Source organism: Strix uralensis, chromosome 2 (genome assembly GCF_047716275.1).
Source record: "Strix uralensis isolate ZFMK-TIS-50842 chromosome 2, bStrUra1, whole genome shotgun sequence".
Classification (NCBI taxonomy): domain Eukaryota; kingdom Metazoa; phylum Chordata; class Aves; order Strigiformes; family Strigidae; genus Strix; species Strix uralensis.
Genome location: NC_133973.1, coordinates 66,767,233 through 66,794,990, shown reverse-complemented (window position 1 = coordinate 66,794,990; position 27,758 = coordinate 66,767,233). Strand labels below are relative to the sequence as shown.

The 27,758-nt window shown below is 41.0% G+C and overlaps 1 protein-coding gene across 1 annotated transcript in view; it reads right to left on the bottom strand.

Annotated features, from left to right (window-relative positions):
* The window catches only part of SLC9A4 (solute carrier family 9 member A4), a 37,635-nt gene extending 11,198 nt beyond the window's left edge, over nucleotides 1-26,437 (bottom strand). Inside the window, exons 1-8 of the mRNA XM_074860962.1 lie at nucleotides 25,997-26,437; nucleotides 22,436-22,899; nucleotides 15,719-15,978; nucleotides 12,382-12,599; nucleotides 7,589-7,791; nucleotides 6,389-6,475; nucleotides 4,988-5,058; nucleotides 2,518-2,679 (exon numbers count right to left, since the gene is read on the bottom strand). Of these exons, the coding sequence (XP_074717063.1) occupies nucleotides 2,518-2,679; nucleotides 4,988-5,058; nucleotides 6,389-6,475; nucleotides 7,589-7,791; nucleotides 12,382-12,599; nucleotides 15,719-15,978; nucleotides 22,436-22,899; nucleotides 25,997-26,258 (1,727 nt within the window). The 5' untranslated portion in view covers nucleotides 26,259-26,437. The remainder of the gene's footprint in view (nucleotides 1-2,517; nucleotides 2,680-4,987; nucleotides 5,059-6,388; nucleotides 6,476-7,588; nucleotides 7,792-12,381; nucleotides 12,600-15,718; nucleotides 15,979-22,435; nucleotides 22,900-25,996) is intronic.
* Nucleotides 26,438-27,758: the final 1,321 nt, after the last annotated feature.

Below are 27,758 nucleotides of genomic sequence, written 5' to 3'. Positions count from 1 at the left end.
GTGCTAATGAGACAGTTTTCTCACTGCTCTGGCACTGCAAATGTTGCTTTACATGCCATACATTGAAATTTTATTTCAAATCTCCACTTGCTCGTGGCCAGATTTTTGCATCCTCACCGAAGACAGGGAGTTTAGGTATAAGCTATCGCAGTGATAACAATCAAACAATTTACAAACACATTTGGAAACCTTTTAGGCTTAAGTAGGTTTGCTTAATTGCTCAAGAGAATGGAGATATAAAAACTGCTGTATTGGCTCAGACCAAAGATCCAACTATCCTGTCTCCTCTAGTGCTCAACAGTGGATACCTATCAATGAGCAGAGCTGAGAAAACATATATTTTCCTAGAACACTCTTGCAGCCTCCAAGAATCAGAATGTTTCTGAGCAACAGGCTGCATTTTGTTTTCTGAAGTTGATATTTCATTTTTAAACAGGCTGTCTCAGTAGGACAACCTGTGCATCAGAGGTTGATGCACAGTAAAATCCAATTACAGCCAGAGTAGAGATGGCAAAATTTAGTCCATCATATCAGCTGTTTATTATAGAATATTTTTCAATCTAAATTCTCTGCTCAGGAGAGAATTTCTGAACTACACTGGAGCAATTTGTCTTATTTTCTCTTTTCCTCAAGAAAGGAAGAGAAATGTGGTTTGATTGCCATAGATTGTCTACCAACCTTGCACATTTCCTCTTGGCTCAGAACAGTTAAGGGAATACAGCAGACAGGAAGGAGCCTGACAGATACGCAATCTTTTTTAATATCATCCGTTCAACAAAGAATGATTTAGAAAGAAAAGGACTAGGTCTTATGCTGCATGCTGACATCAGTTTCAAGAAAGCAGAAGATTCTTTACATGATTAAGTCAAAGTTTCAAGAAAGTTTTTAATTTAACGTCCAGTTGGTATTTGGACTTTCTGGTATGGGTTGAGATAATAATTTAAAAAAGAAAATATGCTGGGCCCTGCCAAAGGCTACTGCAAAATGGATAGGGGGCTGAAGGATGCAGCAGCAGAGAGCAGGCAGTAGCAGCAACAGTGGCCAGCAGGAGCCCAGGAGACAATCTGTGGGAGCAAGTGTCATTAGCAATACCCAGACTCTGGACAGTGGCTTTCAAGGTAAGGATAAATACATGTACAGCAGTTAAAGTATGCAGGAGTAAAGATTTGTACAGACTTCTCTCCTATAGGGTAGTTTCCTCAGTGATACCTCTGGAGATCCGACCAGTTTTCTTCCCTGGTCTGTGTGATGCCATGTTGCATTACTGTTTCATAGTCATAGAATCACAGAATGGTTTAGGCCGGAAGGGACATTTCAAGGTCATCTAGCCCAATCCCCCTGCAATGAGCAGGGACATATTCAACTAGATCGGGTTGCTCAGAGCCCTGTTCAACCTGACCTTAAACACTTTCAAGGAGGTGGCATCCACAACTTCTCTAGGCAACCTGTTCCAGTGTTTCACCACCCTCATCATAAAAAATGTCTTCCTTATATCTAGTCTGAATCTACCCTCTTCTAGTTTAAAACCATTACCCCTTGTCCTGTTTTTACAGGGGTTATTAAAAAGTCTGTTCCCATCTTTCTTATAAGCCCCCTTTAAGTATTGAAAGGCCACTATAAGGTCTCCCCAGAGCCTTCTCCAGGCTGAACAACCCCAGTTTTCTCAGGCTGTCCTCACAAGGGGAGGTGTTCCATCCCTCTGATCATCTTTGTGGCCCTCCTCTGGACCCACTCCAATAGGTCCATGTCTTTCCTGTGCTGAGAACTCCAGAGCTGGACACAGTACTCCAGGTGGGGTCTCACCAGACCGGAGTAGAGGGGCAGAATCACCTCCCTCGACCTGCTGGCCACACTTCTTTTGATGCTGCCCAGGATGCAGCTGGCTTTCTGGGCTGTGAGTGCACACTGATGGCCCACGTCCACCTTTTCATCCACCAGCACCCCCAAGTCCTTCTTCGCAAGGTTGCTCTTAACGTTTAATTGGATGAATTTGGTACGGAAGTACCAAAATATGTCAAGACACTTTGAGGGACTGCAAACTGCAGTAGCAAAAATTGCAAATGTTAGAAGGAAATCTGCTCTCAGCAAAAATTTGTGATTGGGATAATGGAGTCGGGACCTGCGCTCTAAGCTTTCCTGCAGGTCTCTCAGTACCTAGCAGTGATGAGCAAAACCCACAGGCCAGATAAGTGGCAAGTATGGCCACCTTGAACCACTGCTGTGATTTAAAGCAGTCAGAGTGACTCCTGCTCATGACTCATGATTCCTCTTCAAAACTGCCTATCATTGAAGAGAAACAGGGAAAATATCCCTGACTTTAATTTTTACTCTGTGAACAAAGAGCCAAAGTGCAAATATGATGACCACCAAATTGTCAGCACAAAACAGCAACTTCTCTTGTCATAACTCTTTTTTCTTACCTTTCTATTGAAGTCATAAAATCCCTTGGGTATTTAGTCATTTTTGTCCCCTTCCTTCCTGTCCTACTCTGCAAAAGGTCAGGAGGTCAGTACTCACTGTAAAGAAGCTGTGGATGATTTTGAAATTTTCATGCCACTCTCAGCCATCTCGATGGCCAGTTTTATCTCCATCTTTTTGTACAATGACACAATACTGGATTTGGGCTGGTGTTCCCGAATTAAGATTTTCTTCAAATACTTATTGTCAAACTTCTTAAATCTGCAAAAGACATATTAAAATCAAAGTGTAAAAAAAGGAAATGTGGTTTTATTGCTGTGGTACAAGCTGATCTTCATTCAAATGCACACTTATATAATTCAGTGGTGGAAACTGAATCCAAATTGGAGGCACCTGTGGACTCCTGAAGGCCTAGTGAGCAGAGACCTTTAGGGAGACATTTGGCATGGTCTACTGGTCTACAGAGATTGCAAAGCCCACCAGACAAAAGAAAGAAACAAGCCGCAATCAGAGCAAAAAAGAGGGCTGGATGTGTGTTTGCATATAACACTGCCACATTTGTCAGAAAAGAATATAGCCAGTCTCCACGCTTTTGTACAAATGTTGTATTCTAGTAGGGCATAACAGCAGCAGCTGCTCTTACAGTAATCCTGGCCTATTCAGCCAGCCACCAATGAGGCTCTAAATGTCCCAGCAGTTACAGTAGTTTGGGCCCATTATGTTGCTGATAATTTTGTATCCTGACAATTAAAGAAAATACATTTCTTTGTATTCTGAATAACAGAGAAATTGAATGGACCACAAAATACTATGTGCTCGCCTGCTGGAGATTGTAAAATATCACTAATGTGTGGCATAATTTGAATGTGAATGTGTGTGTGCACACTTTGGATCAGGTATGTGCTTTCAGGCAGACATTTAGCAGAATGACAGCAGATCTTCTTATATGTTTCTTTCAAAGGAACAGTTTACCACAGCAAGGTAACATGCGCCACAATACTAGGAAAAGCACTACAGAATTTGTACATTTTTTCTTAACAAAGGCTAGTTTTTTATACATTAATAGCAGAGATAGGTACACAGATGTTTCCACTGGGATTAGAGCTCTTTATGTTTTTCTGTGGAACAGAAAGCCTCCTGGAGTGTCATCATTTAGGTAATTAATTCTTATATACATCTGCTAAACGTCTTTAAAGTTGTGAAGATAAGTCTAGGGAATACCTTTTAATGCAATCTTTTTACATTAGATGTTTTCACATACAGTGTGTTGTCTGAATCTGTCCCTGAACTGAAACACTATGTTTATACTAGTTTGGACAAAATTCCCTTTACATAGCTGTTGGGTAGATGTGAGATAGGAGGAAATAACATTTTCTCACTGATATGTGGAAATGCGGCTCTTTCAATGGAACTACAGCTCCAAGAGAGATTTGTTTAGTTTACTGACTGCACAGGCAGTGGTGTGGTCCCAACGGACATCCTAAAGCTATCTCTGTACTGTGAGAGACAAGAGGACGTTTTAGCTTCTTGGTCCAAGTATGTGCCCTAGATACATCTTTATTCCCTGTTGAGACAAGAACTGGGTTCAAACCAGCTGCCTTCTTCCCACTCCTAATTCCTGCTTTCCATAGGGACAAACTTGGTCATGAAAGGTGTTGCCACATGTCCCAGCAGACTCCTAGCTGGTTTACTGGGGTGCAGTGCTAAGAGGTGAGACAGAGGACTCCAGCACAGAAGTCTAGGCATAGCCTAATGGCTTTTAGCCCATGGCATCATAATGCAGTGTTTGCAGAAAAGGAAGATTAGTGTCTTCCCACACTTCCCTTCACATACTGTGGTGATGTCCAACATGATCACAGGGTTCCTTAGGGAAAAGGTAAAGGGAACGGAAGCTCAGAATGACAGATCCATCTCTTCTGAGCAGTGCCTGGAAGAGCCACAAAGCTTCACAAAACCACCTCATTCTGCTTCTGGACCTGCAGCACAGGTCCTGCATTTCTAAGTGAAGACCAGCTTGAAAGTATCTGTTTATGCTACAGAATATTTAAATTCAACCATTGCCTTCAGTACTGTTATTTTAAATATTACTGAATACAAAGACCTGTAAAGACAGGTGACTAATATTGAATCTGTACTCACCAACAAGGGATCATATTTGCTCTGGAGGCTTACACCAAAACTTACTGTAACACTGACACCTTATGTAGCTTCTGTTCTAAATCCAGACCTAAAGAATCACTGCCATGGATCTAAGATTTAAGCCAAAGCTATGTGCACAGGCTGATGCCTGCAGCTTGAGTTCATGTGATGTTTTTCTTTCAGAAGGCTTATCTTCTGCTTGTTTGTGCAGAAGCAATTTAGCAGGCAATATACAAGCACTGCACTCCCGAGAGATAATGGTTACTCCGGAGTTCACTTTTTAAAGAGAGATATTGCACACGTCTCCAATATTTTCATGCTATTTTAGCTTTATGGGGTACAAGATTGATTTCCTATTCTATTTACCTATTGTATTTTACATGATAGATAGGCTATTTTATTATAGTAGACTGCAGTAAGAGGTGCTTACTTATCTCTCAGCTGATAATGACTCCAATGTCCACATATGTCTTCAATACCAGCCTTCAAGTGATCCATCAACTAGAGAAACAAACATGGAAAATTTTTAAGTGGCCATTATGAGAAAATAATGTCACCACAAATACAGAATTGTTGACAGGATTTTGATATTTTTTTAATTGGAGAGTTTGACTTAATTCTGAAAGTGTCTACATTTCTCTAAAAATCAAGGCAAATATCCCACTCTGGCAGTTCCCATGCTTGGCTGCAGTGGCAATATTTTGATGGAGGCAACAAGTCTGTCAGTCTGCTATCACCTCACCATCACCCAGCAACATATATACCCAAGTAAAGGACTGTGTCCAATTGTTTGGTCCTCTTTGTCTTCTGAGACCAAAAACTAAATTCTTGGTTCTATTAACCAAGTTTCATTTCTGCATGTGTGACGTCCCTGAGAGGGGCACAGGGCCAGGTACTACACACCTTAATCATTATCTTGACCAACAAATCCTCTGTGGATTATGCAAATTGTCACGAGAGTGGTAAATTCATTACTACCAACTATCAGAATTTCCAGTCATATTTTGTGTGTTTCCAGTATTATACAAACAGACAGAGAAATGGCCAATTCTTACATATTGGTGTAAGTGGTACTTTTAAATATAAATTCATTTCAAGGTTAAGTGTAAAAGTTGGAATAGTAAGAATGAAACTCACTTCAAAATCACATCAGTTGAGACACTCTAATTTTGCTAATGTCTCTGCATGTGCTTTATTTTAAGGCACAATATGTCTATCAATTTCAAATATATTCCCTATTGTGAAAATGAAAGCATGTATGTATGTTTTGTATAGTCTTGCTAAGTCAGTTTTAGCAGCTTTCTGTTATTTTATATAATGGTAATTTGAGAGGCAAAGCAAATGTTTGAGAGGGAAGAAGATTATTACTCAGAATAACTTGAAATTAAATTTGCAGACCAATGGTTCAACTCATTTCAGTTCAATAAAACTTGATTAAAGACTTTTAAGGTGTCAGTGTGTCTAGAACCGGTCAAAAGATGGCAACAAAAGTTGCTATCTGACTAATCTAGCTGGGAAGGATGACGAGTACATTTTGTAAATGCTGCCTTTATACTTCTGTCCTCCCATGGTCACAAGTATCAAGAAGTAAGGGCCTTGCTACACCATGACAGTTGTGATACAATATTATAATGTGACAGTCATTATGAATACAAGTGAGATATATTTTAGAAAATTATGCCTAGGATTTCCTCCAAATGTTGTTAAAAGCATTCAGTGTACAAATCCATTGAATACCGGTGCTACCAAATGCCTCCCTCTGTCCAGCTCTTTTAGAATACCCTTTCTCTTCTTCTTTTTAGGATCCCAGCTACTGATATAAAAAACTTACTCGGACATGAATTTCTTCATTGATGGACTCCTTTTTATTGGTCTTTTTAACATCTAGATATCTGACCAATGGTCCAATTGTGATTCCCTGCATTTGGAATAATGAGTTGAAATGTTAATTATCTTTTAGGAAAAACATAAAGAAAGCAAAAGGATTTATTTTTAATTAAAAAGGAAAGCTGTGTCTTAGACACTAGAATGATCTGTTACTTGTATGGAGAACTACAGAAGAGAATTAAAACGCCAAAACTTAAAAAAAAAATAAGCATCAGGGTTTTTTTAAGTGAGATTGTGTTTATCAACACGTTTTAACTGTGTAAAGTAATTGACTCATTGCTAACCTTCTTCAAAACAGCACTCAATTGAAAGAAAACATCTTCATGAGGTTCTTACAATCTTGAAACCTCTTACTTCAACATTTTCAGAATTAAATATTTTGGAGTTTTTTCACTTAAAAATAATTTTCAGCTGTTTCCTATTCTTTACTGCACTGCTACAGAATAGCATTTAAAAAGAGGAAATAGAAACTATTTTTTCTGAAACATTCTGATGGAATCTAAGTGCCTAACCACAAGCACCATTGGCATCCTAGGGTATCTGAGATATTTGTATGAGAAAATATAGAACATGGGGTGCAAGACCTCCAGAAGATCCAGTTCTTCCAGGTACAGCAGTGTAGGCCAAGTGGAATAGCCCAACATCTAAAGTAACACCAGACACCTATTCTTACAAATCTGAATTACTTACATCATTTGTCTTTAATAATCTTTTACAAAGGATTTCAAAATGTTCTCATTTGGTCTCCAAGAGTAATGAAGATAAAAGTAAAAAATTCAAAATCCCTCATAAAACAGCGATACTATTTTCTGTTCAGTTTGAGATGCACGCCTAGCAGCCAATGATTCCATGCTGAAGTGTAAGTTAAAATGCTTCTTATTTTGGAAGCATTAGGAAGCACATGTGGAACAAACAGAACAGATTTTGGACACAAAGTACCCTTTTCCCTGAATGTTTTAGAAAGCGTAAGTTTTCAATACTTTTTGAAAAAGTTATTTAATAACACCTGAAAAGCCCTGAAAGGCTAATTACACAGTGCAGTGCTAAATCTGGACATATGACATATTGTCCTAGTTTAGGAGTAAATTCAATGCAATCTTCAGTCACCTTTAGCACATGAAAGCAATCCATTAAATACACTTACTTGGATGAACACAGTGAAATATATAACTACAAGAGTAGCAGTAATGAACAATTTTTTTCTTGGGAAGAGATTCACTGGAAGCAAGAATGCAAGAGAGAAGCTGCTGGCCCCTCGAAGGCCACTGTAGGAAATAATGAGTTGGTCTTTGAAGGTGAAGGGGTATGTTCGAAACTTGTTACTGATGTAGAAGAGAGCAAATACACCTAGGAAGGGAAAAAAAACCCACAACTGTTATTAAGGAAGGAGAAAAAGAAAATATTTAAATCAAAACAACCACTTGGGTCAGGCAGCTGTTGACAGACCTTTGTTTTCAATTTTGGGTTCTTGTAGCTTCTCTTTGACCAATTACTGAATCTGGTTTGTGTGAAATAATCTCTTAGAAAAGATTGTGGTTCCTAACTGCTTCAGGATTTAAACTCACTTATGTGGTTTAGAAGTGAGATTAGGGGAAAAGATTTACTTTCTATATTTATGTTACACAGTTCTTTTCTGAAGTGTCCTGGAGACAAGACAAACCACTAGATGAGAGTTTTTCCTGTGCCTTCCCTTGCAATGTTTCCTGCTTTCTGCACGGTATCTGCCCAAAGTGTTTGAACAGTGCTTTACCAACAAGTCCTGTGGACAGGTTCACTGACAGGCAAAGAGTAATAGCATTTTAATTTTTAATCCTCTGGTTTATTGTGTCTCTAATTCTCTGTTTATTTCTCAAATTTAATTTTGCTTTTAATAAAAGTTAAAATTAATCAGACAGCCTGTGGCTGTGTAAAGACTGAAGCTTTTCTTCATAGACTACGTTTAACAATTTGCTTGATTTCTTCTTAAGCTTCTTCATCTTCCATAAGAAACATGTATCCTGTGTTTTGTATGGATACTGTTACATTACTGAAGTAAAAGCTGACAAATGCAGATAATTACCGGTGCTATTTTACACAGCTGTCACTGATAAATTCAGTGGATTATTATACATAAAACCAGTGGCAGTACCCTGTTTTGTAGGCTGATGGATACCACTTTATATAAGACCTTATTTGGCTACTTATAACTATGCTAGACATCAACTACTCAGACTGAAACTGCATATGTGAGTTATCATCTTCAGGCCAATTTTCTTTACTTTATTCAAGCTTCAGAGAAAATGATGTAATCATTTTAGCAAACAACTTTAATAGAAAATCTTTTGTCCTTCCTCTGGAAAGCTCTAGCACTCCCCTTGGTGTCTGAGAGAAGGATGGACATGTGGCAGCAAAATAGCTTTTATATCAGGAGACCTCTTTTTCTGTCTCAGTTGGAAGAGTATTCCGGTACAGACTCTGAAAGTAAGCCTTAAAAAACTTAGAGAACATACTTGGTCCAGGATTAGCAAGCAAATATTTAATTACTTTCTTTTTGCTGTCAACCCACAAGAATCATATCAATTCTACTGTTGAGTACTTGTATCATCCCTATATAACAGAGTCGTTCAGATGAATGTACGTGAACCTTCACAGGTTTCCCCTTTCCTCTTTTTCCTCTGCTTAAATGCCTTTCTCCAGGGTTTCCAGGCTTAAAAGTCAAAAGTCTTGAAATGTGTATGGGCTTTGAGGGTCAAGCTAACATCTTCCTTCTGGTCTGGTATTCTTTTTGACTGGGAGATAAGCCACCTGAGAGATTTAAGAAATAGCACCTTAATCTCAGATGTTTGATGCCAACACTCACGTGGTCCCAAATGTTAGACTCAGAGTACTGTAGGCTGGAAGGGACCTTTGGAGGTCATCTAGGCCAAGCCCCTACTCAAAGCAGAGCTAATTGGGTCAGGTTGCTCAAAGCTCCAGTCAAGTCTGGGAATACCTTTAAGAATGAAGAGCTGGGCCACTGTTAAAATATTGGATCACACTCATGTTAACAAATGGGTTCCTTCTGTCTAAGCAGAATTTCCCGTGTTCCAGTTTGTGTCTCTTGCCTCTTGTCCTATTGCTGTGCACCTCTGAGAAGTGTCCGGCTCCATCTTCTCTCTCTCCTCTGATCAGATACTTGTAGAAAATTATAAGGTCTCTCCTGTGCTGTATCTTTCCCAGGCCACATAGACCCAACATTCTCAGACTCTCCTTGTATATGCAGTGCTTTAGCCTCTGACCAGGCTGGTGGCCTCTATTGCACTTGATCCATAACCTCCATGGCCTTCCTATACTGGGGAGCTCAGAATTGGAGACAGCACTCTGGAGACAGCACATACTTCCACCAGTGCTGAAGAAAGGGGAGGAAACACTTTGCTGGACCTGCTGGCTGCACACTTGCTAATGTAGCCCAGGACACAGTTGGCCTTCTTTGTCACCAGGACATAGTTCTGGTTTGTGCTCAACCTGTTGTCTACTGGGCTAGGTTCTTTTCTATAGAGTTGCGTAATAGATTCCAAGCCTGTACTGGTTCATGGAGTTATTTCAACACACATGTAAGTCCTTGCATGTGTTCTTCTTGAACTTCATGAGCTTTCAGTCAGCCCAGTTCTCCAGCCTGTCCAAGTCCCTTTAAATGGAAGGAAGCCATCCAGAATATTGACTGCTCCCTGCAATTTGGTGTCAACCACAAACTTGCTCAGTGTGCACTCCATTCCATCCTCCAGGTCATTAATGAAGACATTAAAACAATACTGATCCCTGTGCTGTGCCCTGAGGGATGCCATTAGCCACCAGCTAGACCAGAATTTTGAACCCAGCGGTCCAGCCAATTCTCTTCCCACATTATCAACCACTTCAACTGGCCAAAATCTGCTCTTTGAAGTCCAGGGTCATAATTCTGCTGCTTGTAGGCTTCCTCACTCCTCTCAGAATCTTAGCATCCACAGTCTCATGGTCACTGCAGTTAAGGCTGCCCTCAATCTTCAGATCTTCAGACATTTCTTCCTTCTTTGTAAGTAGTAGAGAAGACGAAACATATTTTCCAGTTGATTCATCAACCAGTCTCTAGCAACTATTACTTGCCTTTTCCTCTCAATCCCTTTTTGCCTTCCCCTTCAGGGCACAGCTGGCCCTCATGAATCACATGACAGGTCTTGTTCCTCTTCAATACTACAGCAGATGATGCAGGGCCAATGCCTAGAGTTCAAGCCTGGGCTCTTTATGTAAAGGGAATATAGTCAAGGTCTGAAGGCTGGAAGAGGTGGTGGCAGGTGCCAATGTAGATTTCTGCCCCACAGGATGCTCCAGAGAAGCCTCCTTTGATTGTAAATGAAGCATGAGGAATCTAACCTACTAACTTAGATAGCCAAGGTAGGTGCCTGAATTTCAGTGCTCAGAGGATCTCCTCCAAGGCCACCTGATGGAATATTTGGATTTCTCATTTTCTTTAAAAATATAAATTACTCTGAAAAATCCTACTGAAAAACAAAAAGAATGTTATTAAGATGACCAATTCATGTACTCAGAAGTTTAAAAATGCCAGAAATAAAGTTGCCTGCATAATTGTATTTTTGGCCCTCTCGTGTGTAGTACTTCCAAAACATTTTTCATTACAAAAGCATTGTTCACTCATATTGGGTGTGTTCCATAATTCATCACCTCTCCAGGAGTAAATACGTTTGCTTTCTGTTGCAGCAGTTGTAACTTAACCTGATGCCGAATAGAGTATTCAAGTTCAAAAAAAGGATGGCATAATTCACGGGCAACAGGACCAACACAGACCCCTATATAGTGTGGACAAGGAGCAATTCCCTCTCCCATCCCAAACACAGTTACTGTAGATGCTGAAGGGGATGAGCAAAGCTCAGAAAGTGGCCAGTCTTTCAAGCCTTCCCTAATTAGCATTTCTGGAGGGTCCTTTGAAGACACCACTAGAGGGTTGGTCTGACCCAGTAGGTCATTCTTTCTTAGAGTGTTTGGCTGGACGGTACTAGTAGATGAGGGAGAAGATGGCAATTCTTTGCCTCTGCGCTTCCATAGTTGCTGTAAATTGACTAACAGGCACAAGAGCAGTTTGTACAAGAAGTCAGTGCCAGGACTGCTACCACCTCCAGAAAAACTACCAGTCTTCTTATTGCCTCTCCTTTTTCAACGTTACTTTCAACCCATCCTGGACATCAGGAGAAGATGAGAAATTGTGTCCCACAGCTTGTGTGACATCATCTATAAACTGCCCTACCCATGCTGGAGGAATCCCAGTCTTGCAAATTAGAGAGTAGGAGACCTTTTCAGGAATGGGGAGATACTGTGTGTAGAAATGGAGTAACTCCAAACAGGCATTCTTTGCTAGCATTTTAAAATTTCACAGTTGACTTGTGAGGAGCAGTAGCATAGTGTGGTTGGCCTAGATGTGGCATAAGGAAGGAAATAGAGTCCCTGTTCAGTTATCTCTCAGTGCTAATTTTCACCTTTCCTCTTTTTCAATGCCTCTGGCACTCCTGGCCCAGGACCCGTAGTGTTATAGCACCAGCAGTGTGGTAATGTACATTATCTAATTAGTTAATTACACTGTGCAATGAAATTGTTATGAAGCCCACTTACCCAAGGGCATATAGTTAACTAAGATATCAGCATCTATATAGGCATAATTACGGTAATATTTTAATTTTGCTTAAGATATTCCATTCTCACCTAATCATGAAGTCTGTGCTTGGAGACTGGTATTCAGATTTGTTTGGAGGTTTTTTCCCCCTTTTTCTCCATGTCTACATTTGTGAAATTAACTTCTCAGTAAAATGACCCTAGTAAATTAATTATTAAACCGGTTATACCAGTCTGCACAGACTTTTCTAACATACCTTTGCACCAAAGGGTTTCTCTCAGAGATGGAGAGCAAGTTGCCCCCAAAAGCTAACTTACTCAGTGTCCGCCAAACAAGGCAGAAGAGCAGAGTGAAGCAAATGAAGGCCCAGTTCCACTCATGGTTTTTCCCCACTGTAGACACTCCCATGAACATGAAAATCAGAGTCTCACTGACGCTGCTCAGCATCTTCATGAAATATTTTATTGTGGTATAGGAATTCTGGGAAACATTCTCCTCCACGTATTTTTTCATCGTCACTGCACATGCTGTCATCCTGCACCAGGCAAAACATTAGAGATCAGCCACAATCTGGTTTTCTTTTTGTTTAAGAACAAACTCAGCCTTTATTACCTGCACTTTCCATCACCAGCCTGTGACCTTCCTAATATCGAAAAGCATTTTATTTCTTCAATAACATTAGCTACTTCATTAGATAGAAGAGCATTTTCATTCAGCTTTAGAAATCCATTTTGCATACAGGAAAAAGGAAGCAAGCCAGTCAGCTTTCCTGATGCGGAAGTGAAGGTATCACATTCCAGTTCAAAGTCCGTTTTATCTTCAATGCCTAACACACAGCCACCAAACACCAAAAACAAAGGGCAAGTCGGTTTTGTACCAGCCTACAGACAGATCAGTTAGAGGGACATAATCTTCCTCTTAGTGATCTTCTCCTTTGAGGTGCTGGTGGGAGGACATGGTGGTAGTCCTATGCCAGGGCCAAAGCTCCTGGCAGGACCCTGACAGCTGGCTGTCAGATCACAGGGCCAGGGTAAGCTTCAGTGACTCTCTACCCACAGTAGCCCATTGCTGTACAGCAGGGGGAAATTCAGTTACCTTACAAAGGTGTCCTTCCCCCATTTTAGTCACCCAGGTGGTAACGAATGTGCCAAAGGAAGCAAAGGGATGTTTTCCACCTCTTCGCAGTTTGTGAAGACTAGAGCCTGTTTTGGAGGCATCAGCTGCCACCCAGCACAGATACTGGTAACAATCACATAGAGCAGTAGTCTACTGAAGGGGGTTTTCTCTTGCCCCCTTCATTTTCCATAGCCATAGGTAATAGATAGAGTGCTATGCTAGTAACATATTCCATCATTTATCTAGTTTCTACTGATATTATTTTAGTCTTTGGGGGCTTCTTGTGATGATATTTTTCCAAACTTGTGAATTCAGAGAATGCTGACTGTCCATTAAATAACCCTTCATCTAGTTTCTGCTCATTTAATTTCCCCTGAAGAAATCTCAAGGGTATTCTGGTGGAGCTGAGATATTTAGCAGGTCCAAGGACACTCTAAGACAAGGCCATTAGGCATTAATGTTTAATACTGTTGACTTTCAGAGACACATGCATAATAGACTTTTCATGATCCAAGTGAAAAATGAATGAATTCCTCAATAATTCAGAAAGGTGACAATAAGTTCCCATCCTTAAGACAAGCAATAATTTCCTTAATGAAGCAGTAAGAATAATAAATCCCAATTACATTAACATTCTTTTATTGCTAATAATTTTAGCACTGCAATGAAAATAAGAAGCAAAAGAAATAAAGAGCTATGTAGTCTGGTGTAATGAATAGGCAGGGAAGCAGTATTTTGGGCAATGCAGGTAGGAAAATGTCCATATGGTATTAGTGCTCACTACATAGTAGATCTAACCCTGCTCAACTACAGTCTCCAGTCACCTCAATCACAGCAAATGTGTTGGATATGCAAAACATAGTACAAGACTCACCTGCTTTGTCTAATTGCTCAGAAAAACATATCTCCTGTCTAACTACTTATTTAGTATGGTTAAATATTGAAATATTGCTTCCTTGGGGCCATCCTGCAAAGGTGTTTTTTTACAAAGCCAGTTCTGCTCTGAAGCTGAACAAATTGGGGTTGTTCAGTCCGGGCAAGAGAAGGCTTTGGGGAGACCTCATTGCGGCCTTTCAATACTTAAAGGGGGCTTATAAGAAAGATGGGGACAAAACTTTTAGTAGCACCTGTTGCAATAGGACAAGGGCTAAAGGTTTTAAACTAGAAGAGAGTAGATTTAGAGTAGATATAAGGAATAAATTTTTTACAATGAGGGTGGTGAAATACTGGAACAGGTTGTCCAGAGTGGTTGTAAATGCCCCATCCCTGGAAACATTCCAGGTCAGGCTGAACAGGGATCTGAGCAACCTGGTCTAGTTGAAGATGTTCCTACTTAATGCAGGGGAGTTGGACTAGGTGACCTTTAAATGCCCCTTCCAACCCAAACTATTCTATCATTCTATGATTCTATGAAATCAGGGTTTGACAAGTGAAGGTAAATGCACCTGTGTGGACATAACAGCCACAAGCTTGTTTTTGTGGAGTTTAAACTGGTTTGTCCTCAATAAAGAGAACTCCCTTCTGGAGCACCAGGGCCCACAAGACCCAGCATGCAAGCTCAGAGCCAACGAAGGCCATGCAAGGCTGCTACCACCCACCAGCTGGGCACTGAGCCCGCAGCAGCCAGCAGCACTAGCTGGAGCATTTACCACCATCAGGTTCCCATTTCTTTACACGCTACCCTGCTGAGAGGCTGTTTGGTGTAGTATCTTTGAAATTCATCTACCAGTAGTTTTATTGTAAAGTCTCTCCCTTTCATCCCTATTCCCACAATACTCACTCTCTCCACATTTACTGCGGTTGATAGACCTGCCAGCTTTCTCTCTGCACTGGGCACCCGTGCCATCACAGCACTTTAAGGAAGCAGTCCCCAACATTACAACAATATCAGGCAGTCCTGATCACATCAAAATACAAATGTCAATATTCATACACATGAGTATATGTATGCATATGTCCTTGATGTTCTCACTTGTCTGATTTTGCCCAGTTTTGGTTCCAGTGATGCTGTTCAAATGTAATGTAATTCCAATAAATTGTGTTAGAACTGATGTTCACAGCTGTATACAAAAGCAAGAACTCAAGACATTCTTTATTATGTTTTCCATACTTGTTACTTTTCATCTCTCTTATAATCTGATGGTGATTCTGCTTAGAAATAAATACAGATACACTGATTTATTATCAAATCATTCTCTCATTCTGCTGATCTTATCAGAGGTAGCAGCCAGATGGTGGCAGCACTAGTCATTTTACGCACAGCTTGAAGTATTTTTTCCAATGGGCAAAAATCTAAAAAGATTTCAAAGCAGATATGCACTCCTCAGTAGTACTTCTATGCCTATGCTAACTGTGGGTTTGCTTTTCCTAGTTACCATTGCATTTTATAGGTCCCTTAGAAGCTGTCCACTGCAGAGACTGCAGTCAGAGGCCAGAGACTGAAAATGCCTGTATTGTACCAACCTTAAGCAAACTACCTCCTCAAAACAATACCACTTCCCTTGAGAGTGCATCCAAAAAGCCATAAGGGATACTCACGCCAAAATGCCGGAAATGTAAAGGGTTTCAGCAGACAAGTATGACAGGTAGCTGAACATGAAGACCAGCAAGGGTTCAATAGCAGAAACGTTGTGGGTGAATCGAGTCATGAACGCCGAAACAAATCCAAAGACGATGCCAAACAACACGCCACCCAGCCCCACGACGAAGAAGCGAGCAAAGCCAGCAAAGACATCGATGGATTCAATTTCTTCATACCTGTGCATCTGGGTGAAGGCGATGAAGATGTTATATAAAACCTATGTGTGAAAATAAGGAGACAGCAGTCAAGTGTCTTTCTGAACCTGGAAGGTCTACTCATTTCATTGGGGGGGGGGGGGGGGGGTATATATATGCCTGAAATTGCTTTAGACAGATCAGCAAAGTAACAGTTGAAAACTCAGCTGGTTCTTAACAAGTCTCAGAATTAAGGGTCTGTTAAGTGTCCCGAAAGATAGCAAAAAAAAAAAAAAAAGCAGGGTAGATAGTTGTGTAATAAGACTAAAATTCTGGGGGATCAAATGCAATTGAAATAACTGAAAAATGCTCATGCTTTTTTGTTTTCTGAAGGTAAACTTAATTATTGGTCTCTGTAGCAGATGTTGAAAGCCCATCTGGGTACCTTACCAACCCCAGGCTCTCCCCTCCATGTTCTCTTTCTAACTCAGGATGGGACAGGGCAGCCACTAAAAATCACACTTTTGAGTCAAATCACACTTAGGTTGTATGTATGATCAGTAGACTGGACACACTTTATTAGGTGGACTCTGGAATGTTAAATGTTTTTCAATAGTACTTGATACATAAAAAACATGAAATATCACTGGCAATGGGAAAGGAAGTAGGAGAGGGAAGGGACAGAAAGGGGAAGGGGAAGGGAAATTAAAGTCTCCCACAAGAACAAGGGCAAGCGATTGTGAGATTTCTCCTAAGTGCCTATAGAATCTTTAATGTACCTCTCTGTCCTAGTTGGGTGGCCTATAATAGACTCCCAGTACAACATCTGCCCTGTTGGCCTTCCCCCTGATTCTAATGCAAAGACACTCCACCCTGTCTTCACTACACTTGTGTTTGAAGCAATCATAATAGTCACTAACAGGCCAACTGTAGGAGTTTCAATAAGGCCAAGTGCCGGGTTCTGCACTTTGGCCACAACAACCCCCAGTAGCGCTACAGGCTTGGGGAGGAGTGGCTGGAGAGCTGCCAGTCAGAGAGGGACCTGGGGGTGTTGATTGACAGCCGGCTGAACATGAGCCAGCAGTGTGCCCAGGTGGCCAAGAAGGCCAATGGTATCCTGGCTTGTATCAGAAATAGCATGGCCAGCAGGGACAGGGAAGTGATCTTACCCATGTACTCGGCACTGGTGAGGCCACACCTCAATTACTGTGTTCAGTTTTGGGCCCCTCACTACAAAAAGGACATTGAATTACTTGAGAGCGTCCAGAGAAGGGCAACGAAGCTGGTGAAGGGTCTGGAGCACATGTCGTACGAGGAGCGGCTGAGGGAACTGGGGTTGTTTAGTCTGGAGAAGAGGAGGCTGAGGGGAGACCTCATCGCCCTCTACAGCTACCTGAAAGGAGGTTGCAGAGAGCTGGGGATGAGTCTCTTTAACCAAGTAACAAGCGATAGGACAAGAGGTAATGGCCTCGAGTTGCACCAGGAAAGGTTTAGACTGGATATTAGGAAGTATTTTTTTACAGACCAGGTTGTTAGGTGTTGGAATGGGCTGCCCAGGGAGGTGGTGGAGTCCCCATCCCTGGAGGTGTTTAAGAGTTGGGTTGACATAGCACTGAAGGATATGGTGTAGTTGGGAACTGTCAGTGTTAGGTTAATGGTTGGACTGGATGATCTTCAAGGTCTTTTCCAACCTAGATGATTCTGTGATTCAGGGAAGGGAAGGGAAGGGAAGGGAAGGGAAGGGAAGGGAAGGGAAGGGAAGGGAAGGGAAGGGAAGGGAAGGGAAGGGAAGGGAAGGGAAGGGAAGGGAAGGGAAGGGAAGGGAAGGGAAGGGAAGGGAAGGGAAGGGAAGGGAAGGGAAGGGAAGGGAAGGGAAGGGAAGGGAAGGGAAGGGAAGGGAAGGGAAGGGAAGGGAAGGGAAGGGAAGGGAAAATGGTAGCCTCAGTGTCATAATGTCTCTAGCTAAATACAGCCTGTCTATCCCCACATGTTTTGGGGTTGATGCCACCTAATCTCCTTCCCAAGAACTCTCTGTCAGTCTCAAAGTGGGAACCAAAAGCTGTGGCACTCTAACTGGCCTAAAGACCCTTCACACATATATTTTGACTAGAAAGCTTGAAATTACAAAAATAAAAAGAAAACAATGTCAGATTAGAAGAAAGACTGAATTTGCTACATTGTTCCATAATTTGGTCTGTAAAGATAATTTATTTTAGAGCAGATAAATTTACCATACTTACATTATCAATAATTTATTTTCTACAGAAATTTGTGATGAAAAATCTTCAGTATATTCCACTTTCATCCATCTTTTAGAAACTAATAGAAGGTTTACACAGTGATGAGTGGTGTAGTAATAAAAAGGTCTTAGAGGTTGCTGAGAGTCAGTTAACATTAAGTCCTGTCAAATTTGTTTACAGGGAGTGTGTAACACATGAAAGTCACCTTTCAGTTTTCAAGAGAATTTGGGGAACATCTAAAGACACCAGCTCTCCAAAGCTGTTGCACCAAAGCATTAGTGCAAAACGGACCAAAATCTTTTGTCTTATCTGGTTTTCTTTGGTCTTTCTTCTTCATATAGTTAAATCCAGAAGGCTATTAAGAAGATTAAAGCAGATATTTGCAGGTAGAAGAGTCAAGCTCATTAGGATAATAATTATTCCCCAGCTACTATCTAATCTTAAATTGCTGCTAGGAACATACGACCTTGAGCTGTCACGCAGCCTGTTCTCCAGGAGGCTCATTGCTAATATTTCTGGGGGACAGACAAAGCACAACAAAATGTTTTATGTGAAAAAACACCCAGAGATGCTTTTTCCTGATGACTATGTATGAAATGTGGCAGATAAGGAAAAGAGGGTTCATGTCTCCACAGTAAGTAAACCTTACTGTACCTACCATATAGCTTTTAATTACAAAGCCTGTTTTCTCTCTGTTCCCACTTTCTTGCAGACTTCAACCTCTTCCTAAGACTTGTGATTCTTTATAAATGATACCAAGGCATGAATCTATGCTGACTTATGAATAAAGCAAATCATCCTCAGCAAATGGCTTCATAAGTTTTTATCTCCTTTCTGACTTCCTAAAGTGTCTGGTATATACTGGTTTGGCATTAAAATAGAAATTATGGAAATATGACATAATATCAGTTTTTTTGCAATGTGCTTTGTGGGAGTAAACTGTTCTGTACAACATCCTGCACTGCGTCATACAAGGCTCCATGTAACTGCTGCTCAGCTAAGTTACATTGCAGTGTTTATGCCAGTAAATGGAGTACTATAATTCTTTATATGGTAGAAAAGCCTAAATCAGCTTAGGATGCCTTTGTTCACTAAAAAAGAAGGGATGGATGGCCTCATTTAACAACTCTGAGCATGTCATGCTTTGGGTTTTTTGGAGAGGACACTACTGTGTAGTGCTGTACCACTGGGTGTCTGTTAGAGCCAGGGAGAGGAAAAGACTGTGACACAGTCGCCCACAGGGGACCTCCCCTGGGACCGGTCCCTGCTTCAGCTGTCTATGTCATACAAACATTGCACATACCATACACATCAGAAGCATTAGAAAAAAGATTTTCAAGTGACTGCCTTAACCACCAACACAGGCAGCCTTGATAACTCTTTCTTTCCACCCTGGTAACTCTTTCTGACCACATCCATTTAATTTTACTCTAAACGCAGTGGGTCAGCTTGAACAGCAGGAGCAGAGAATATCTCCATCCTCCTTCCTAACATCCATACAGCCCAGTGGTCAAAGCCTTCCTCAGCAACATCAGATGCCCTTAAATAAAGAAATTAATTTTACTTGGATCTCCATTATACGGTAGATTTCTTTAACTACTCTGCTACTGCATACAAAGAAGAGAGGGCACCGTTAGAGAAAATAGTCACTGCCACCTCATTTTGAGTACAGCATAATGTACAGGTGTTCTCAGTGTTTCTAAAATCAAGCTTCAGAGATGAAGTAGTCAGGGGAATATTCTGTTTCCTGATGCACACAGGTGCTTAGCTCCTGCTGAGACAGAAATGGTCTGTCTGTATGCGGGAGAGGAGTTTCAGGTGCCTGAAACACTTTGCAGCAGAATCTGGGTCCTCCACCTGTGTTCAGGTTTGAATGAAAAATGCACTGGATTTACCAACATCACTGTTTTGAACAGGGCTTTGAAACTCCTTTAATGTGTGATACATGCTAGGGCCAGTCCTGTTGCTGTCTGCGTTATTCTGATGCTAACAGTCTGCTCAGAAGCAACTGGGAAAAGAAGCAGTTAACAGGACCTGGAACCTTCTTGTTTCATCCATGGACATGGTCCTACTGGGGAGAATGGGAAGTAGGTAAAAAGAATAAATTATCTACTTTTGTCCCGGTCCCTTAGGTCAAAGGCATAACTCCTAAATCATCATTCTAATTCCACAGTCTGTTATTTTGTGAATGTTTTATACCAAGATATTGAGCTAAATATAGGAGAGGGAGTTAGTGTTGCCTAAAATGCAATACAGAAGTTCTGCAAAATTCATACCAGTGTTTCCTGCTGGGGGAAAAAATGTTCAAGCTGATAAGCTGACTGGAGAGAACCAGGGGATATTTGTATTTAAACAATCAAAAATACGTATGCTTAATATATCTTAGTGATATTATCTTTTTAAACACATAGAGTTAACTCAAAGGAAACTGTTAAGAGAGAAACTGGGAGGAAATGGTAAGATAAGACACCTGAGATAAACAGTTTTAAAGCCTTTTAAAAAGCAAGTGGGGTATCAGAGAGGAGAAAGCCATCTATTGGGCCCCATCCAGGTGAGAAATACTTCAATCTTCTCAAACATGAAGCCAGATAGAGATTCTGAAAACTTAAATGCCCAAAAAATGGATGAGAGGTGAGTGATGCAGAGATGCATCAGCAGGACCTGAGAAACTGATTACAACATAGCTGCTATGAGAAAAGCCTCACAGATGAGGGTGCATGGGGCAAAGGGAACTCACAGCGGCATAGCCAGCACTCCCCATGTATAGCCCTTTCATCTCTCTTGCTAACACACCTAGTGCTGCTGAGGAATGCCTAAATACCACTGTTTTTAAAGGCTTTCTGTCACTACACATTTATGCTGTAACAGGATTCTGGCTGAAAGCTCATGTAAATACCATCGTGAGTTGGACACACATCATAAATAACAGCTGGAAACAAAGGGGAGGGAAGGTAGAGAGCCAGTCACGAAAAGGATGAAACAAGCTCTTCCAGAATGAGGAAGCAGTATTACTTTTTTGAGGTCTGCACTTGAAGAACCAAAAAGATAAGTGGAAATGATAGATACATTGGGGATTTTTTCATTACAACTATAACAGTTAAGCAGTTTGCATGTAAAGTAACATTCGCCCCTTAGTTCTACATCAGCCCTACATCTGATTCACCAAGAGGAAGGATTTACGATCAATAGGTTGTGGCAGCAAGAAATTACTTCATTTCTTTTCCCTTTCACATTACTCATAAACTGCACTTCTCCCATGAAGCCTTTCAGCAATGAACTCTGTACAGATTTTACAAGTCCAAGTTGTGCTGTACCTCCTGTATAACAGTATTTGAATAGTTTTATGTGGTTTAGATTCTTGTGATTTAAATTCTGTAAAGATCTTATCTAGCAAAACTCCTTAACCTGCAGTTAACTTGCAGCACGTGAGCAGTCCTGTTGGTTTCTGAGCAATGAATTTCCTGCTTGAAATTTCTTCCTTGAAAAACATGTGTGTTCTAAGTGATTTTTTCAATTGTGGTTTACAGCTAGAATTTCAGGTTGCTCCAAGTTTTAGTAGAACTAATGAGGAAAAGGGAAAAGAATTAGCAAAAGGAGCTCTGTTAAAACACTTCTTCTCATTTAAAAAACAAAAAAACCCAACAAAATCTCTCTTATTCCAGAAGCATTGTTTCTGGACACTTGAGATAAGACAGCCAAGAAAGGTGAACATTTGTCAGGTGTCAATTATTTTACTGATAGAAACAGAGTTATGCAAAATTATTAGTGGCTTTTGGAATTCCTGTCTAAGGTCTCTGGGGAACTTCCTAGAAGGGGCTGGAGGAAGGAGTGCCACCTCCAGAGATTTTCCACATCTGGCTGGCTCTCTCTAAGGCATGTGACAAGGCAGGGTCTCCTGTATTGGTATCCCTGCTGCTTTCAGTCTTTAAGCAGTACAAATTTTCTGTTTATTTGCTTGCACAATGTCAAGAACATTCTTAGGTCTCACACTGATCCTACCAGAAAAATCAGCTGTAGCTTTTCCATTCACTTCAGTGAAAGGAAGACCAAGATGTGATGTCTAATGTGTATGTGTATGCTTCCCTCTTCCAGCAGCTCTGAAACAATTTGGTTTTGAAGAAGTTAATATAAGATGTAATCTTTACATACATTAAAATTGCTTGTGCATAATGGAGTGCAGTATCCATAAAATAAATAAAGTATCTAGGATGTCCCTAGTGCTGCTCTTGTCCTGTGCCAAATAACCCTACAAGTCACAAGAGCCCAAAGAGGGGAAGACAAGGAGTAGAAAGAAACTCACCACAGTTATGCCATCATTTAGCAATGACTCTCCGAAAATCATCATGTAAAGCTGCTCATTAACAGAGGCTTCTTCAAAAACTACCAGAGCTGCCACAGGATCCACGGCTGAAATCATGCTGCCAAAGAGCAGGTTCTGCAGCAGGTTCAGGTCTGTCAGGCCGAAGGCTTCGATCTGGCAGACTCCGTAGAGGGAGAAGCCAATCGCAAAGGAGTTTAGCAGAGATCCCAGCACAGACCACCACAGGATGGACCCAAAGTTTTCAAAAAATGGGCGAGTTGGCATGAAATAACCCTCCTCCAAGACAATGGGTGGAAGGAGATACAAAAAGTAAATACTTGTGTTCATCACCGGTGGAGATTTGTGATCAGAGGCAAAGATGATTGCTCCTACTAGCGCTCCAATGGCAATCAGGATGCAGCTTTCAGGCATGAGTCTTGGTAATCGGTGATAGAGATGGAAACCTTGAATAAAACATTAGGGTATTATTCAAGTTTAAATTAACCTGATGTCAGACAGATGTTTTGTCTGCCTTTGAATACTTTGTCTTCAGACAGCCAGGTTTTGCTCTTAGGATTACGAATATAAAAACAGGCAGTACTGTTCCCTTCAAAATTAAACATTCCCAGACTTGTATCTCTTAAAGCAGGGCAAGAGTTTGGTCATGAATCTCTTCTCTTTCCACTCCCAGCTCTCAATTTCTGAGCAAGTGTGCCTGAGTCTAAGCTCCACTTCAAAGAAAGCAGAAACCTCTTTGAAACGGTACTCCACAATTTGGAAAGAAAATATTCTTTAAGAATCCTTGCTGCCCAACTGTTACTGCCAAACCTCGGAGGCACAGTATTGTCCCTCCATCTAAGAGACCCCTATCCCTGGCTTCAAATGCTGAGGAGGGTCCCTGGCTGGAGAGCTCCCGCTGGATTTGGGCCAACCAGGAACCTGGAGACCCCCAAGGGAGCATGGAGCAGCTCAGATGCCACAGTCTGCTCAGCTCTGTCCACTTCCAGCATTGCATGGACTCCAGGTGATCCACAGACAGAAGGTCTGTGTAGTCATGAACAACAAAATATCCAAAGCATCAGAAATCAAGCCACAGTAACATAAGGTTTTGTACAAGCTGATTAAACTTGCTTTTCTGGGAAAAGTACTGTTCCTACATAAGGTAAACAATATTTTGTAAAGAACCGTATGCAGTAGTTTACTGAAACAAAACCAGTGATTTCAGCAGAGTTGGAAGGACTACCAGCAGCCATCAAATATCTGAGAAAAGAACGCGTCCTAAGGGATTTTTTTTTTACTCACTAGAGTAAAGGCTGAGTCTACACTAGCAAATTAAGCAGTCCAAAGACTTTTCCAAGCAGAAAGGTTCAGCTTGCATCCATACAGCCAAATTCAAATCCCTGCCTCAGCAAGAAGTGGTGACATCCAAACTGCATGTGGGAACAGATCCTGGCCCACAGTCTGCCCAGGCACTGCCTGGGAGAAGAAGGCTTGTCAACATGGGCCAGAGCCAGGGAGCACATCAGCACTGGTATGGTATGGACAGTCAGACACAGCTTCCTGACAGCGTGCTTTTTAGTTTACAAGCATAGATGTAGCCAAACTGTTTTACAGAGAAAGGGCCACACTTACCATATAAAAGTTGTGAGTGGGAATCTTGTCCTGCCCACCTTGATACACTGCTGCTGCAACTGGGTTCATACCATTTGACACGAATAATGATACCAATACTAAGATAATATCTAACAAAGGCTCATCTAGTCACTATACCAAGAACTGTGTAATCATATTGTGAATGAGAGGTGCCTCTACTAGAAATGTAAGGAATTTTTCAGAATTTACAAGAATGGGAATGAGGCAGACTAAGAAACCTATAAATCCAATGGCTGTGTATCCATGACTGAAGCTAGGTCAACCTTCATGCTGTAACTCTAGAAGCTAATGCCATGACTGCATTTCTGTGACCCTTAACTTATCAACATTCAAAGTATAGGAAAAGAAAAATATTTTAATGAAACTTTATATATTTATTTAGGACACTATTTGTTTTTACCAAAAAGTATGTTAAGATCATAACTCTACTCATCTCTGTTTTTAATTAAAAAAAAATGTTGAAATCTTCTGTCAGTTTTACAGAATAAGGAGATTGTTTTGTCTTTCAAGATCTCAGAAATCTTTCCCACCCTGAACTCTTGAAATCCAGAAAGAAGATAATACCTGAATAAAACACTGATCGTTTTTAACACATTGGAAATCTTCTTCCATGGATAACCAGATTATTCAGACTGGATCTTTCTTCCAAGCAGATTTGAAATCAGCACCTCCACACTTTTAATCACGAAGAGTATTATTTGAAAACTGCCAGCTAAGGAGCAGGACTGCTTAGGAGGCATAACACGGTTCTTCCAAAGTATCTATTTCTTGGTCAAAACAAGAATATTGAGTAGATGTGCCATATGGCAAGTCCTGTGCTTTTATGGATGATGAATAAAAAAATTATTATGAATGAATAATATGCTCACTACTAATATACCTGCTGATGACATAACAAATTTGATTTCTGAAAATTTTTGTTATTATGTAGGCAGTGAAGACATTTGTTTATAGGAGTTGGATTGAAACTGGCAAATCATGATCAGTGGTAACAATTTTTGTCAATTGTGTCACTATGAATGAAACATGTTTATCTTCAGGCCACCTCCAGAAAATCATCGGTCCCAGCCACCAGCCTGTTCTATAGTAATGTTTGAAAACCCCATGGAAAGATCAAAATAACAGAGAGATCACATGTGTGCAGCTCTTCACATTATTACCATCTTCTTCATTTATTTGATATTGCTTCATTAATTCTGAGTGGTCAAAATAATTGGAGCCCAGGCATGTAAACATGTAAGACACATGGTGAGTCATTTTTGCTATATTAATTGCAGTTCCTGCTTCTCCATGAGTTGTCTGTCTTCATTCAGATACCTATATGGAGCTCTAATAGAAGCTAGATGTATTGGTATGTATTCAAAAGGCACCCTACATCTCCAATGACCTACAGTCTCTTTGACTGTCAACCCCTCTCCTCTGGTATCACTTTCTGAGTGACTTTAAAGAGCAAACATGTAAAACAAAGACTCATAGGGAAATGTTTCCTATTATTCCACAATGGAAGAATTCTTCCCACTTTTCTCCCCCAAATTCAATACATTTGAAGTCTGTCTGGTGTTACTGTTTTCTACAGCTGTGGCAGGTTGCAAGTTCTGATATCTTGTGATGTTTAAAGACTAGAAAAAGCGATGGACATCACTGTGTAGGGGAGCTCCATTGCCACTCACTAGCACAGACAACCCAAGAAACATGAGGGTTAGAGGTCATACATTTACTTAAGTAAGCTGGAAGCATTCAGAGGTGGAATTCTATCATTGTCATGATAACGAACACACCTGTTTTTTTGAGAACAGAAGCTGTAAAAACAATCCCAGCTACAAAAATGCATGGAAGATACTCGGTTACATGGTATGTTTTTAACTTCTTGCCAAGGTAGGAGGACCCAAGATCCCATTTTCTACTTACCTATTTTTGCAAGAGAGGCAAGGAGGATCCAAAGAGTAACTTCATAGGGAATTTGCACATAGTCATAGTCCACTGTGAAAACATGTAGCCTTGTATCTTGTGAAGAGCCAACAGCACCCCCATGATCAGGTTCATAGCGAGGCAAGAAACTCTTGCTCAGGTTGGGCTTATCCACATAAGCAGCAGCAGAACAGTATACCAGACTCAACAGTGACAGCAATAAGTTCAAAAGCTTTGCATGTGCAAGCACGGCAGAGCCCATGTCTGGGGCTGTGACTATTTTATTACAGATATAGCACACAGTGGGTACATGAAGGTGTGCAACACTCACTCTTGTTGATTTGCGCTGCTCATAGTCACGGCCGCTTCTTCCTCAGGGCTGGTTCTTTTGCCTATTAGAGGTCATTTTAAAAGCCCTAATGTGCCTGTCCTGTTCCTTGTATTACAGACAGACCTGGAGTTTGTATGAAGATACCGGTTCTGCAGGTTCCTCCGACCCAGATAAATCTTGGCCACAGCATCACCCTGTTAAGGAATAAAAAACCCTTTCCAATTCCATTATTTATCTAGCCACTCTGATTTTCTTCCCACTGTCAAAAAAATAAGCTGCAATGCACACCATTCAGGCAGCAAGCGCAGCAAGAGTAAATAGCATCAGGTGGGAGAGATGGTGGCAGCCTGGCAGGCAGGAGAGCCTGCTCCAGACCTTCCTCTCCTTCCCTCACTCCCTGTCTGCCTCCCCAGCACAACTGGCACCTCAGGTACCACACTTGGCACTGCTTACTGGTCCCGTCTCACTTGGGAACAAAACTACTTGGTGTGTAAATAAATGGGACTCTGCAGGATTTACAGTAGGGACATCTGGTGGAGGACCATGCAAATTACTTTCTCGTTTAGAAATGTGCTCCCTCGCTTAAATGCATGTACGTTACTTAGCACATTGTAACAACAGAGAGGAATGTCTGAGTCACATCACGTGCCTAAAACTGGATCTTGAGTTGTCTTGTATTTGACATTTGTTTTACTCATGCCAGCAAGGTGTGTACTGGACAACCATATTATCCTCCTCCAACACCACATTCACCCTTATGGAACATTTTTCTAAAAGTTCAGCCTCTTCTCTCCTCCACGAAAACTACCATGTTTAGTGTTAGGATAACAAAGTGTGCAAACACAGTAATGTTGATTAGAAGCTGCTAAAGCCTGTATTACATACATTAGAATTGAGTAAATTTAATTTACTGACAAATTATTCAAATTGCTCAAATGATTCAAATTTTGTTGTGTTGGAAAACAGTGCAGACCAGTGAGAACAGAGACATACCCCAAAACAACTAGCACTGAGGACCCCACACCCACAATGCATGTGTTTGGGAGGGGATTCCTTCAGGCCAACTGGTCCCTTCATGGGTGGAGAATATCTTCCACTTGACTTTCTGTGGAAAGGGATCCAGTGTGTGCACCTGTGATGCTCTGTCATGCAAAGCAAAAGGCAATAAGTGGTGACAACTGGGAAATTTGCTTCAAAAGCTTATCATGATCTGAACTAAATCCCCAATGCAGGTGCAACTGCAGTGCCAAAATTTTCTGTGGTACAGACAGTGATGCTGTTTGATGTCCTGTTTCTACATGAGGCACTATCTTCTGTTTCTGCCCCACAGCACCACCACCTGTCCTCCTACTGAAGGCTTTGAACAAAATACAAAATTAGGTAGATAATACTCAGCCTGCTTGCAAGACAGTTGTTCTTTTTTTCAGTATA